The sequence below is a fragment of the Scyliorhinus torazame genome, chromosome 26 (assembly GCF_047496885.1).
Source record: "Scyliorhinus torazame isolate Kashiwa2021f chromosome 26, sScyTor2.1, whole genome shotgun sequence".
NCBI classification, from domain to species: Eukaryota; Metazoa; Chordata; class Chondrichthyes; order Carcharhiniformes; family Scyliorhinidae; genus Scyliorhinus; species Scyliorhinus torazame.
The window spans coordinates 44,048,387-44,064,842 of record NC_092732.1 but is presented as its reverse complement, the minus strand read 5'-3'; the positions used below and the strand labels follow the sequence as shown (position 1 = coordinate 44,064,842).

The 16,456-nt window shown below is 49.6% G+C and overlaps 1 protein-coding gene across 2 annotated transcripts in view; it reads right to left on the bottom strand.

The window, feature by feature from the left end:
- The window catches only part of LOC140403025 (thrombospondin-3-like), a 91,234-nt gene that overhangs the window by 53,245 nt on the left and 21,533 nt on the right, over nucleotides 1-16,456 (bottom strand). For both annotated transcript variants that reach the window (XM_072490688.1, XM_072490689.1), the window contains exons 8-11: nucleotides 9,532-9,680; nucleotides 6,894-7,034; nucleotides 2,512-2,589; nucleotides 1,595-1,747 (exon numbers count right to left, since the gene is read on the bottom strand). In XM_072490688.1, coding sequence (XP_072346789.1) covers nucleotides 1,595-1,747; nucleotides 2,512-2,589; nucleotides 6,894-7,034; nucleotides 9,532-9,680 — 521 coding nt within the window. The remainder of the gene's footprint in view (nucleotides 1-1,594; nucleotides 1,748-2,511; nucleotides 2,590-6,893; nucleotides 7,035-9,531; nucleotides 9,681-16,456) is intronic.

Sequence of the window (16,456 nt, the reverse complement as noted above, 5' to 3'; positions counted from 1 at the left end):
CGAAGTCTCCGGCACCGGAGATTCGGCGGGGGCGGGAATCGGGCCGCGCCGGTTGGCGGGCGCCCCCCCGCTCGATTCTCCGGCCCGGATGGGCCGAAGTCCCGCCGATAAATTGCCTGTCCCGCCGGTGTAAATTAAAGTAGGTATTTACCGGCGGGACAAGGCGGCGTGGGCGGGCTCCGGGGTCCTGGGGGGGGGGGGGCGCGGGGCGATCTGACCCCGGGGGGGTGCCCCCACGGTGGCCTGGCCCGCGATCGGGGCCCACCGATCCGCGGGCGGGCCTGTGCCGTGGGGGCACTCTTTCCCTTCCGCCTCCGCCACGGTCTCCACCATGGCGGAGGCGGAAGAGACTCTCCCCACTGCGCATGCGCGGGAAACTGTCAGCGGCCGCTGACGCTCCCGCGCATGCGCCGCCCCGACATGTCATTTCCGCGCCAGCTGGCGAGGCACCAAAGGCCTTTTCCGCCAGCTGGCGGGGCGGAAATCCCTCCGGCGCCGGCCTAGCCCCTCAAAGTTGGGGCCCGGCCCCCAAAGATGCGGAGCATTCCGCACCTTTGGGGCGACGCGATGCCCGTCTGATTGGCGCCGTTTTGGGCGCCAGTCGGCGGACATCGCGCCGTTTGGGGGAGAATTTCGCCCACGTTCTGCAGGGGAATGGCCACAGGAGATTCCGGCACTGCCTGCCTCGCTCTCTTACCCTGCCTGCTGGTCACCCATTCCCTTCCAGACTGTGGAGTCTGAGCCTGCGGGGTGACCACCTCGCTACACGTGACATCCACGACACTCTGCGCCTTCCAGCCGCAGTGTCCCCAGACGCCGAGTTTTAAAATAGAAATTTAGAATGCCCAATTATTTATTTCTAATGAAGGGGCAATTTAGCGCGGCCAATCCACCTGCCCTGCACATCTTTTTGGGTTGCGGGGCTGAGACCCACGCAGACACGGGGAGAATGTGCGAACTCCACACGGGATCGGACCCGTGCTATGAGGGCTGGAGACACATCCTGCACACGTGCTGGCCCCCAGGCAACGGAATTGTTCCCGGCTTCCCACATGGAGCACGAGGAGCACTTTGAGCTTTCCAGCCATGATTAAACCTTTGGAAAATGCTTGTCAGATAATATCAATGGCTCTACTGGTCCTAGTTGCTGCCGAATATAGCCCTTACAAATAATAAACCACAAAAAGATCTTACAAACTATAAGCTAATAGATGTTGCCCACTGCTTACCAATCAGCTCTCTTCCTTGGAGCTTCTGCTGTTGGCGCAGGACAAGGCGATTCTCCGAAGATTTAAAAAGTTAGAAAGCAGAGAAAACAAAAGCAGGAAACGAGACTTCCCCCTCAGCAGCGAATAACCACTGGGTTCCTGAACCCCCATACCCACTCTGGCTGTGCCCCACTCACAATGTGTGCTCTCCCACTGCTCGTACGCGAAGATTACTGATCACTGAGGAACTATTATTCGCTTCTGAAGGATAATTTGCCGGTCCTGGATTTTGTAATTGTGTGAAAGATAGTTAACAAGGGCTGTGCAAGGCTCCGTCCACTTTCCTCACAAACATCCGGGGAGGTTTTTCTGGGAGTAAGACTCACATGACAGGACACTTCCCCATTCCGCTCCATTGTGCACAGTGCATTGACGTCACAGACGTTGACAGTGGCGCTACTGCAGGTCTTACGGTGAAGGCAGCCAACCGTCTGGTTTCCAACAAACCCACTCCGACACGGACCACACTTGAACGAACCCTGCACAAAGAAACGGCTACGGTCAACACGGTGACACAAGGACCCGACCGTCCCAAACCCTTCGCTCAGTCACTGCCAATGCACTGGCAGAGGCGGGGGAATCTCTAAATGTCGAGGGCCCCCTTTCAGACTTAACAACAGGGGGTTCTCTGACATTCCAGCAGGTTGCAGCCAGTTTTCCAGTCATAGAATTTACAGTGCAGAAGGAGGCCATTCGGCCCATCGAGTCTGCACCGGCCCTTGGAAAGAGCACCCTACCCAAGACCCACACCTCCACCCTATCCCCATAACCCAGTAACCCCACCTAATCTTTTTGGACACTGAGAGCAATTTAGCGCGGCCAATCCACCCAACCTGCACGTCTTTGGACTTGTGGGAGGAAACCGGAGCGCCCGGAGGAAACCCACGCAGACACGGGGAGAACGTTCCGCACAGACAGTGACCCCAGCCGGGAATCGAACCCGGGACCCTGTTGCTGTGAAGCAACAGTGCTAACCCGTGCTACCGTCCCGCCCGATGGAGTGAATTCATTCAGCCCCAGAGTGTCAGCGGGTCTGACAGACAAGAACTGATTGGTAATCACTTCCCAGTGAGTTACATTCGACAGCTCACCCCGGCGGTTCGACTTCCCCCACTTCACTGCAAGGTGTAGAACCCTGTTGCTGCACCCAAGTGAAACGGGTGGCCCGCGGCAGACCCTGCGATTGTACGGTACGTCTCGGAGTTACGCATTCCCCGCCTCAGACCAGAACATGATCACTCACCATCGCATTCGCGCAGAGTGAGTTTATTATGCAGCCGCCGTTATTCCCGTCATTACATTCATCGATGTCGGAGCAAATCTGAAAGAACAAGACGCAGTCCACCGTAAAATATCGCGGGCAGCCGGAGCCTCGGGGCCGCGTCCAGGACAAAGCAGAAGTGAACAGGTTATGCGGCAGCACCATTTTAAGATTGTTTAGCTACCGACAGGTTCGGCTACAGATCCGGGTCAGCTGGTCCCATTCTCACGCACTGATGGCCCAAACGGATTGAGTGCAAAGTTGCCTCGCTACGTCTAGACAGCAGGAACCAATACAGGTCCAGCTCGTCCTCACTTTTGTCTGTTACTCTGAAAGATTGGACTTTACCGGGAGGGGGTAGTGTAAGGGTCTGGCACATATGAGCTTAACGTGGGGCAGAACACAGACCGCACCGAGGGGTCAGTAAGGCAGAGCCATGTGCACAACAAGCATGGAGACAGCTCCTAGTTCGGACCCTGAACTGTATATATATATATATTGCTTGTAATTAATAAGTACATAGGACATAGGAATTAGGAGCAGAAGTTGGCAATTCAGCCCCCCAAGCCTGCTCCACTATTCAATCAGATCCTGCCTTATCTCATCCTGGTCTCAAATCCACCTCCCTGCCTGTTCCCCGTATCCCTTTAATCCGTTCAAAAAAAAATCAGAAATGCATCAGTCTGTTTATTGAAACCATTTATTTAATGACTCCGGTTCCACCGCACTTTGGGGCAGCGAGTTCCACAAATTCACCCCCCTCTACGAGAGGTAGTTCCTCCTCATCTCGGTTCTAAATCTACCGCCTCTCAACCTCTATCTGTGACCTCCCGTTCTAGGTTTCCCCACAAGGGGGAGCATTTGGTCTACGTTTACTTTGTCAATCCCTTTTAGTATTGTATCCACCTCGATCAGATCCCCTCTCATCCTTCTAAACTCCAGCGAGTATAAGCCCCAAACTGTTTAATCTCTCCTCATCCGTCATCCCGTTCATCCCCGGAATCAATCTGGTGACCCTCCTCTGAACATCCTCCAATGCCACCACATCCTCCCTCAGATAAGGAGATCGAAACTGGACCCAATACTCCAGATGTGGTCTCACCCACACCCTATACAACTGCAACGACACTTCTCTACTTTTATACTCCAGTCCTTTTGCAATAAACACTAACATTCCATTTGCCTCTCTTATTACATGCTGTACCTACATACCGGCTTTCTGAGATACATATAATTAGAATAGAATCATAGAATCTGTGGAGTGCAGAAGGAGATTTTTTGGCACATCAGGTCAGCACTGACACTCCAAAAGAGCACCCTATCTAGGCCCATTCCCCTTCCCTATCCCCATAACCTGTACATCCACTAGCAGGCAATTTTATCACAGCCAATCCACCTAACCTGCACATCTTTGGACTGTGGGAGGAAACCGGAGCACCCGGAGGAAACCCACGCACACACGGGGAGAACGTGCAGACTCCGCACAGACAGTGACCCAAGCCGGAATCGAACCCGTGACCCTGGAGCTGTGAGGCAGCAGTGCTAACCACTGTGCTGCCCTGATGCGTGCCTGCATTACAATCGCCTCCTTCCTCCACCGTAACATTTCCCGGTATCCTTGCACCTTACCTGCCATTCACACCCCCAGTCATGCCGTTGTTACCTGTACACCTGACCTGGATCACACTCCTCTCTGGTCTCAACATAAAACTTAAGCTTGTCTAAGACTGCTACCTGCATCTTCGATCACACCAAATCCCACTCCTCCTCACCTTGCATCAGTGACCTGCGTTGGCTCTTGGTCAAGTAACGTCTCAACGTTTTATCCTGATAATGCTCCGAGGGTCTGCTTTTATATTTAAAAAAAAAAATTCAAGAGTACCCAATTCTTTTTTTCCCCAATTAAGGGGCAAATTTAGCGTGGCCAATCCACCTACCCTGCACATCTTTGGACTGTGGGAGGAAACCGGAGCACCCGGAGGAAACCCACGCAGACACGGGGAGAACGTGCAGACTCCGCACAGACAGTGACCCAAGGCTGGAATTGAACCCGTGCTAGGTTTACTGACCCTCGTGCTAACCACTGTGTCACTGTGCCGGTCCATAACCTATTTTAGACCAGAAAAGCATCATTATGGCCAACCGAATGGTATCCAACAACCTATAACTTGGTGGCAGCGATGTATGCAGTTGGTTAAACATCAGAGGAACAGGGACACTCCAGACCTAGGGAAGGAATATCCTAATCACCAGTACAGCAACCTGTCCCACGCTGTGGAGCAAAGCGCCTGCACAGGCTCGATCAACGTCCTGCAATTTCAGTCCACACATTGATTTGGTTTTCAGGTGCAACAAGTGATTAAGAAGGCGAATGGAATTTTGTCCTTCATTGCTAGAGGGGTGGAGTTTAAGACTGGGGAGGTTCTGCTGCAATTGTATAAGGTGTTAGTGAGGCCACACCTGGAGTATTGTGTTCAGTTTTGGTCTCCTTACCTGAGAAAGGACGTACTGGCGCTGGAGGGTGTGCAGAGGAGATTCACTAGGTTAATCCCAGAGCTGAAGGGGTTGGATTACGAGGAGAGGTTGAGTAGACTGGGACTGTACTCATTGGAATTTAGAAGGATGAGGGGGGATCTTATAGAAACATATAAGATTATGAAGGGAATAGATAGGATAGATGCGGGCAGGTTGTTTCCACTGGCGGGTGAAAGCAGAACTAGGGGGCATAGCCTCAAAATAAGGGGAAGTAGATTTAGGACTGAGTTTAGGAGGATCTTCTTCACCCAAAGGGTTGTGAATCTATGGAATTCCTTGCCAGTGAAGCAGTTGAGGCTCCTTCATTAAATGATTTTAAGATAAAGATAGATACCTTTCTAAAGAATAAAGGGATTCGGGGATATGGTGTTCGGGCCGGAGAGTGGAGCTGAGTCCACAAAAGATCAGCCATGATCTCATTGAATGGTGGGGCAGGCTCGAGGGGCCAGATGGCCTACTCCTGCTCCTCGTTCTTATGTTCTTATTGAACAGGGGCGGCTTCATTGGCCCGGGTACACATCTACAGGATGGAAAGTGGTCGCACGCCCAAGGACTCCCTCTGCCGTGAGGCGTCCAGAGCTAGGTGACCAATAGGATGCCTGACGTTCCGCTTCAAAGATGTTTGAAAAACGTGACTTTAAAAACCTAGACATTGAATGTCGCACCCGAGAGTCAGTGGCTCACGTCAGGGGGAAATGGCGAAACCTTCTGTGGCCTGGGGTGCCCCGTCAGGGTGACCATTGCCTACAACGGCTTGACCACAGAAGCCAACACCAAAAACGGCAACGCCTGGGAGCTTCATGTGCGACATTTGTGTCCGCCTCTTCGGACATCAGCAGCTGGTTCACCAGATGAAGACAACCTGTCCGAAATGGATCGGTTGCTGCGTGTCCATCATTTATCATCGGTGGGAAGATGCCAGAACCAAATTGTCCAGAAACTAATCTGTTACATGATTCCTTGTGGAAAACGCAATATAAGAACATAAGAACTAGGAGCAGGAGTCGGCCACCTGGCCCCTCGAGCCTGCCCCACCATTCAATGAGATCATGGCTGATCTTTTGTGGACTCAGCTCCACTTTCCGGCCCGAACACCATAACCCTTAATCCCTTTATTCTTCAAAAAACTATCTATCTTTATCTTAAAAACATTTAATGAAGGAGCCTCTACTGCTTCACTGGGCAAGGAATTCCATAGATTCACAACCCTTTGGGTGAAGAAGTTCCTCCTAAACTCAGTCCTAAATCTACTTCCCCTTATTTTGAGGCTATGCCCCCTAGTTCTGCTTTCACCCGCCAGTGGAAACAACCTGCCCACATCTATCCTATCGATTCCCTTCATAATCTTATATGTTTCTATAAGATCCCCCCTCATCCTTCTAAATTCCAACGAGTAAAGTCCCAGTCTACTCAACCTCTCCTCGTAATCCAACCCCTTCAGCTGTGGGATTAACCTAGTGAATCTCCTCTGCACACCCTCCAGTGCCAGTACGTCCTTTCTCAAATATACACCGGGTGGCCTTGTGGTGCGACGGTAGCGCATCTCACTCCAGATCAGAAGGTTCAAATCACGTCAGGGTCACGGAAAATACAATACACAAATTATTGAAATGGTACTTAATTATTTCTGGGCGAATTAAGTCAGCTGAATCGATTGGGGAAATCTGACGAGAATACACAGCAAAAGGACAAAACGTTAACCACTCCTTGTCCTGGAGCTAGTTACTGACCCCATAGCCCAGGATCGCACTAGATTCCTATTGTTTGTCTCATGATGTTGGTTTTCTCTAGACGCCTGTGGTCACTGACATTCTGCATTTGTTCCTCACCTGCTTCATGGTCATTGCGTGGTCCACTCCTATCCCAGCCACAACTGTCCCTCGATAGCCTGAGGGACACGCCTCACAGTGGAACCCCGGCACTGCGTTAATACACTTGGATCCAGAGAAACAGGGATTGGCAAAGATGCACTGAGGAAAATAAAACAGGCACAGCCAGAATATTACCCAATACAAACACCGAATAAAAACCGATCTATCTCACCCTCCACTTTAACAAGCAACTACATCACAATCTGCTTCTGACATAAGACCGTAAGACAGAGGAGCAGAATTAGGCCACTCGGCCCATCGAGTCTGCTCCGCCATTCAATCCTGGCTGATATTTTTCTCATCCCCCATTCTCCCGCCTTCTCCCCATAACCACGACCCCGTTATTGACATCATCACCTGCAACTCCTTTTGGGTATCTTCATGGTTATTACAGATTGAAGTTACTTTCCTGATAACTCAGCAAATGTTCCACAGAATATCCATGACAACAGAATCTGTATTCCTGCATAATTATACCCCCCCTCCGACCGAGTCAAAGAAATCCCAACATCTGATTCCAGCCTGTAGCGCACCCTTTTTAAAAAATTCATTCACGAGATGTGGATGTCGGAACATTTATTTTCCGTCATAAATTGCCCTCGAGAAGGTGGGAATGAGCCGGTTCTTGAACTGCTGCAGACCACGTGATGCAGGTACACGATTACGTCAGGAGTTCTGGAATTTTGACCCAGGGCGAAGGATTTTTACAAGTCAAGAAGATGGGGTATGAATTAGAGGAGAACTTGCAGTTGGTGATGTGCTCATGTGCATGGTCCTCCTCGCCTTTCTGAAGTGGTAGATGTTGGGTGTTGGAGAAGCTTAATTAGTGTATCCTGTAGATGGTACACACTGCACCGAGGTGGAGAGAGGAAATGTTTACGATGGGGATTTCCATTCAAGCGGGGTTGCTTCATCCTACATGGTCTCGCACTTCAAGTGAGGTTGTAGATGCACTCATCCAGCCATCACACTCTTTTTCTAAATAAATTTAGAGTACCCAATTCATTTTTTCCAATTAAGGGGCAATTTAGCGTGGCCAATCCACCCACCCTGCACATCTTTGGGTTGTGGGGGCGAAACCCACGCAGACACGGGGAGAATCTGCAAACTCCACATGGACAGTGACCCGGGACCGGGACCGAACCAGAGTCCTCAGCACCGCAGTCCCAGTGCTAACCACTGCGCCACATGCCGCCCACGAGAATGCTAACAGTGGAAATCTGGTGATGGTAATGCCATTAAATGTCAAGAGAGGAGGGAGCACGGTGGCGCAGTGGTTAGCACTGGGACTGCGGCGCTGAGGACCCGGGTTCGAATCCCGGGCAAGGCAGCCCTCCTGATCAACTTCACTACGTTGAACATTCACTCCCTCCACCACTGGCACACAGCGGAAGCAGCGGACACCGCACGTACGCAATCGATGGGGTGTTGATGCATTGCCGCAATTCACCAAGACGCCTTCAGCAGCACCTTTCAAACTTGCGACCTCTACCACCTAGGACAAGATGCGGAGATGCCGGCGTTGGACTGGGGTGAGCACAGTAAGAAGTCTTACAACACCAGGTTAAAGTCCAACAGGTTTGTTTCGAATCACTAGCTTTCGGAGCGCTGCTCCTTCCTCAGGTGAATGAAGAGGTGAGTTCCAGAAACATTTATAGCGACAAAGTCAATGATGCAAGATGATACTTTGAATGTGAGTCTTTGCTGGTAATTAAGTCTTTACAGGTCCAGACAGTGAGACTGGAGAGAGGGATAATAACAGGTTAAAGAGGCCTGAATTGTCTCAAGCCCGGACTGTTGGTAGGATTTTGCAAGCCCAGGCCAGTTGGTGGGGGGGTGAATGTAATGCGACATGAATGCAAGGTCCCGGTTGAGGCCGTACTCGTGTGCGGAACTTGGCTATAAGAAACAATTCACACCCCTTTAACCTGGGATTATCCCTCTCTTGAGTCGCACCATCTGGACCTGTAAAGACTTAATTACCTGCAAAGACTCGCATTCAATGTATCGTCTTGCATCCTTGACTTTGTCTATATTTTTGTTTCCAGAATCCACCTCTTCATTCACCTGAGGAAGGAGCAGTGCTCTGAAAGCTAGTGATTCGAAACAAACCTGTTGGACTTTAACTTGGTGTTAGAAGGGCAAGAGCAGCTTACAACGGGAAAAGCACCACCTGCAAGTTCCCCCTCAAGCCACACACTATCCTGACAAGGAAATATATCGCCGTTCTGTCACTCTCGCTGGGTGACAATTCCACAACTCGCTCCCTGTGGATGTACCTGCACCAGATGGACTGCAGGAGTTCAAGAAGGTGGCTCCTCACCACCTTCTCAAGGGGCATTAATGGATGGGCACCAAATTCTGGCCTCATCAGCATCGCTCATGTCCCATGAATGAGGGAAAAACACATCGAATATGCTACTCGACCTGTCCCACTAAACCCTACTTTAGCCCTTAGTTAGATTCCACTCTGTAACTCGCTCCCAGATTTCAGTTATACCATATGTATAACCCTCAAATCCATTGATTAAATTCCAGTCTGTATCGCAGTCTCTCTAAGAAATTACGGTACGGATACTGAATGTTAATTTCAGACCTCATCAATGTCAGTGCAATGTGTGCCGTTTCCGGTAAAACCCTCATGACATGCTCCACACCGGTAACCTGGGTATTCGTAGGTTTCCATACATTCCACACCTTCAAAACAAGGATTGGGATCGCACTTGGAGCGATGGTCATGGAACCCTTCGGAAGGAAAGAAAGTGGTTTTGTTGAAAAATATACCAAATGCCTTTCGATTTATTCCCCTTGTACAAAATACAAACGGATCAAGCCCCTTCCCCCTTCATATTGTACAATCCCAATGGACCCAAACCCTTTCCTCTTTCCCACTCACTCCCACTGTACATCAAACCCTTTCCCGCTCACTCCCATTGTACATCAAACCCTTTCCCACTCACTCCCATTGTACATCAAACCCTTTCCCATTCACTCCCATTGTACATCAAACCCTTTCCCACTCACTCCCATTGTACATCAAACCCTTTCCCATTCACTCCCGCTGTACATCAAGCCCTTTCCCATTCACTCGCATTGTTCATCAAACCCTTTCCCACTCACTCCCATTGTACATCAAACCCTTTCCCACTCACTCCCACTGTACATCAAACCCTTTCCCACTCACTCCCGCTGTACATCAAACCCTTTCCCACTCACTCCCACTGTACATCAAACCCTTTCCCACTCACTCCCATTGTACATCAAACCCTTTCCCACTCACTCCCACTGTACATCAAACCCTTTCCCACTCACTCCCACTGTACATCAAACCCTTTCCCATTCACTCCCACTGTACATCAAACCCTTTCCCACTCACTCCCATTGTACATCAAACCCTTTCCCACTCACTCCCACTGTACATCAAACCCTTTCCCACTCACTCCCATTGTACATCAAACCCTTTCCCACTCACTCCCATTGTACATCAAACCCTTTCCCATTCACTCGCATTGTTCATCAAACCCTTTCCCACTCACTCCCATTGTACATCAAACCCTTTCCCACTCACTCCCACTGTACATCAAACCCTTTCCCACTCCCTCCCGCTGTACATCAAACCCTTTCCCACTCACTCCCACTGTACATCAAACCCTTTCCCACTCACTCCCATTGTACATCAAACCCTTCCCCACTCACTCCCGCTGTACATCAAACCCTTTCCCACTCACTCCAATTGTACATCAAACCCTTTCCCATTCACTCGCATTGTTCATCAAACCCTTTCCCACTCACTCCCATTGTACATCAAACCCTTTCCCACTCACTCCCACTGTACATCAAACCCTTTCCCACTCCCTCCCGCTGTACATCAAACCCTTTCCCACTCACTCCCACTGTACATCAAACCCTTTCCCACTCACTCCCATTGTACATCAAACCCTTCCCCACTCACTCCCGCTGTACATCAAACCCTTCCCCACTCACTCCTATTGTACATCAAACCCTTTCCTACTCACTCCCACTGTACATCAAACCCTTTCCCACTCACTCCCACTATACATCAAACCCTTTCCCACTCACTCCCACTGTACATCAAACCCTTTCCCACTCACTCCCACTGTACATCAAACCCTTTCCCACTCACTCCCATTGTACATCAAACCCTTTCCCACTCATTCCCACTGTACATCAAACCCTTTCCCACTCACTCCCATTGTACATCAAACCCTTTCCCACTCACTCCCATTGTACATCAAACCCTTTCCCAGTCACTCCCACTGTACATCAAACCCTTTCCCACTCACTCCCATTGTACATCAAACCCTTTCCCACTCACTCCCATTGTACATCAAACCCTTTCCCAGTCACTCCCACTGTACATCAAACCCTTTCCCACTCACTCCCATTGTACATCAAACCCTTTCCCACTCACTCCCATTGTACATCAAACCCTTTCCCACTCACTCCCATTGTACATCAAACCCTTTCCCACTCACTCCCACTGTACATCAAACCCTTTCCCAGTCACTCCCACTGTACATCAAACCCTTTCCCACTCACTCCCACTGTACATCAAACCCTTTCCCACTCACTCCCACTGTACATCAAACCCTTTCCCACTCACTCCCATTGTACATCAAACCCTTTCCCACTCACTCCCATTGTACATCAAACCCTTTCCCACTCACTCCCATTGTACATCAAACCCTTTCCCACTCACTCCCATTGTACATCAAACCCTTTCCCACTCACTCCCATTGTACATCAAACCCTTTCCCAGTCACTCCCACTATACATCAAACCCTTTCCCACTCACTCCCACTGTACATCAAACCCTTTCCCACTCACTCCCATTGTACATCAAACCCTTTCCCACTCACTCCCACTGTACATCAAACCCTTTCCCACTCACTCCCATTGTACATCAAACCCTTCCCCACTCACTCCCGCTGTACATCAAACCCTTTCCCACTCACTCCAATTGTACATCAAACCCTTCCCCACTCACTCCTATTGTACATCAAACCCTTTCCTACTCACTCCCATTGTACATCAAACCCTTTCCCACTCACTCCCATTGTACATCAAACCCTTTCCCACTCATTCCCACTGTACATCAAACCCTTTCCCATTCACTCCCATTGTACATCAAACCCTTTCCCATTCACTCCCATTGTACATCAAACCCTTTCCCATTCACTCCCATTGTACATCAAACCCTTTCCCACTCACTCCCATTGTACATCAAACCCTTTCCCACTCACTCCCATTGTACATCAAACCCTTTCCCAGTCACTCCCACTGTACATCAAACCCTTTCCCACTCACTCCCATTGTACATCAAACCCTTTCCCACTCACTCCCATTGTACATCAAACCCTTTCCCAGTCACTCCCACTATACATCAAACCCTTTCCCACTCACACCCGCTGTACATCAAACCCTTTCCCACTCACTCCCATTGTACATCAAACCCTTTCCCACTCACTCCCATTGTACATCAAACCCTTTCCCACTCACTCCCACTGTACATCAAACCCTTTCCCAGTCACTCCCACTGTACATCAAACCCTTTCCCACTCACTCCCACTGTACATCAAACCCTTTCCCACTCACTCCCATTGTACATCAAACCCTTTCCCACTCACTCCCATTGTACATCAAACCCTTTCCCACTCACTCCCACTTTACATCAAACCCTTTCCCACTCACTCCCATTGTACATCAAACCCTTTCCCACTCACTCCCACTGTACATCAAACCCTTTCCCACTCACTCCCATTGTACATCAAACCCTTTCCCACTCACTCCCGCTGTACATCAAACCCTTTCCCACTCACTCCCATTGTACATCAAACCCTTTCCCATTCACTCCCACTGTACATCAAACCCTTTCCCACTCACTCCCACTGTACATCAAACCCTTTCCCACTCACTCCCATTGTACATCAAACCCTTTCCCACTCTCTCCCATTGTACATCAAACCCTTTCCAACTCACTCCCATTGTACATCAAACCCTTTCCCATTCACTCCCACTGTACATCAAACCCTTTCCCACTCACTCCCACTGTACATCAAACCCTTTCCCACTCACTCCCATTGTACATCAAACCCTTTCCCACTCATTCCCACTGTACATCAAACCCTTTCCCACTCACTCCCATTGTACATCAAACCCTTTCCCACTCACTCCCATTGTACATCAAACCCTTTCCCACTCACTCCCACTGTACATCAAACCCTTTCCCACTCCCTCCCGCTGTACATCAAACCCTTTCCCACTCCCTCCCGCTGTACATCAAACCCGTTCCCATTCACTCCCACTGTACATCAAACCCTTTCCCACTCACTCCCATTGTATATCAAACCCTTCCCCACTCACTCCCGCTGTACATCAAACCCTTTCCCACTCACTCCCGCTGTACATCAAACCCTTCCCCACTCACTCCCGCTGTACATCAAACCCTTTCCCACTCACTCCCGCTGTACATCAAACCCTTTCCCACTCACTCCCGCTGTACATCAAACCCTTTCCCACTCACTCCAATTGTACATCAAACCCTTCCCCACTCACTCCTATTGTACATCAAACCCTTTCCTACTCACTCCCATTGTACATCAAACCCTTTCCCACTCACTCCCATTGTACATCAAACCCTTTCCCACTCATTCCCACTGTACATCAAACCCTTTCCCACTCACTCCCATTGTACATCAAACCCTTTCCCACTCACTCCCATTGTACATCAAACCCTTTCCCAGTCACTCCCACTGTACATCAAACCCTTTCCCACTCACTCCCATTGTACATCAAACCCTTTCCCACTCACTCCCATTGTACATCAAACCCTTTCCCACTCACTCCCACTTTACATCAAACCCTTTCCCACTCACTCCCATTGTACATCAAACCCTTTCCCACTCATTCCCACTGTACATCAAACCCTTTCCCACTCACTCCCATTGTACATCAAACCCTTTCCCACTCACTCCCACTGTACATCAAACCCTTTCCCACTCAGTCCCACTGTACATCAAACCCTTTCCCACTCACTCCTATTGTACATCAAACCCTTTCCTACTCACTCCCATTGTACATCAAATCCTTTCCCACTCACTCCCATTGTACATCAAACCCTTTCCCACTCATTCCCACTGTACATCAAACCCTTTCCCACTCACTCCCATTGTACATCAAACCCTTTCCCACTCACTCCCATTGTACATCAAACCCTTTCCCAGTCACTCCCACTGTACATCAAACCCTTTCCCAGTCACTCCCACTGTACATCAAACCCTTTCCCACTCACTCCCATTGTACATCAAACCCTTTCCCACTCACTCCCATTGTACATCAAACCCTTTCCCACTCACTCCCACTGTACATCAAACCCTTTCCCACTCACTCCCATTGTACATCAAACCCTTTCCCACTCACTCCCATTGTACATCAAACCCTTTCCCAGTCACTCCCACTATACATCAAACCCTTTCCCACTCACTCCCGCTGTACATCAAACCCTTTCCCACTCACTCCCATTGTACATCAAACCCTTTCCCACTCACTCCCATTGTACATCAAACCCTTTCCCACTCACTCCCACTGTACATCAAACCCTTTCCCAGTCACTCCCACTATACATCAAACCCTTTCCCACTCACTCCCATTGTACATCAAACCCTTTCCCACTCACTCCCACTGTACATCAAACCCTTTCCCACTCACTCCCACTGTACATCAAACCCTTTCCCACTCACTCCCATTGTACATCAAACCCTTTCCCACTCACTCCTATTGTACATCAAACCCTTTCCTACTCACTCCCACTGTACATCAAACCCTTTCCCACTCACTCCCATTGTACATCAAACCCTTTCCCAGTCACTCCCATTGTACATCAAACCCTTTCCCACTCACTCCCATTGTACATCAAACCCTTTCCCACTCACTCCCGCTGTACATCAAACCCTTTCCCACTCACTCCCATTGTACATCAAACCCTTTCCCACTCACTCCCACTATACATCAAACCCTTTCCCACTCACTCCAATTGTACATCAAACCCTTTCCCACTCACTCCCATTGTACATCAAACCCTTTCCCACTCACTCCCATTGTACATCAAACCCTTTCCCACTCACTCCCATTGTACATCAAACCCTTTCCCACTCACTCCCATTGTACATCAAACCCTTCCCCACTCACTCCCATTGTACATCAAACCCTTTCCCACTCACTCCCATTGTACATCAAACCCTTTCCCACTCACTCCCGCTGTACATCAAACCCTTTCCCACTCACTCCCATTGTACATCAAACCCTTTCCCACTCACTCCCACTATACATCAAACCCTTCCCCACTCACTCCAATTGTACATCAAACCCTTTCCCACTCACTCCCATTGTACATCAAACCCTTTCCCACTCACTCCCATTGTACATCAAACCCTTTCCCACTCACTCCCACTGTACATCAAACCCTTTCCCACTCACTCCCATTGTACATCAAACCCTTTCCCACTCATTCCCACTGTACATCAAACCCTTTCCCATTCACTCCCATTGTACATCAAACCCTTTCCCATTCACTCCCATTGTACATCAAACCCTTTCCCATTCACTCCCATTGTACATCAAACCCTTTCCCACTCACTCCCATTGTACATCAAACCCTTTCCCACTCACTCCCATTGTACATCAAACCCTTTCCCAGTCACTCCCACTGTACATCAAACCCTTTCCCACTCACTCCCATTGTACATCAAACCCTTTCCCACTCACTCCCATTGTACATCAAACCCTTTCCCAGTCACTCCCACTATACATCAAACCCTTTCCCACTCACACCCGCTGTACATCAAACCCTTTCCCACTCACTCCCATTGTACATCAAACCCTTTCCCACTCACTCCCATTGTACATCAAACCCTTTCCCACTCACTCCCACTGTACATCAAACCCTTTCCCAGTCACTCCCACTGTACATCAAACCCTTTCCCACTCACTCCCACTGTACATCAAACCCTTTCCCACTCACTCCCATTGTACATCAAACCCTTTCCCACTCACTCCCATTGTACATCAAACCCTTTCCCACTCACTCCCACTTTACATCAAACCCTTTCCCACTCACTCCCATTGTACATCAAACCCTTTCCCACTCACTCCCACTGTACATCAAACCCTTTCCCACTCACTCCCATTGTACATCAAACCCTTTCCCACTCACTCCCGCTGTACATCAAACCCTTTCCCACTCACTCCCATTGTACATCAAACCCTTTCCCATTCACTCCCACTGTACATCAAACCCTTTCCCACTCACTCCCACTGTACATCAAACCCTTTCCCACTCACTCCCATTGTACATCAAACCCTTTCCCACTCTCTCCCATTGTACATCAAACCCTTTCCAACTCACTCCCATTGTACATCAAACCCTTTCCCATTCACTCCCACTGTACATCAAACCCTTTCCCACTCACTCCCACTGTACATCAAACCCTTTCCCACTCACT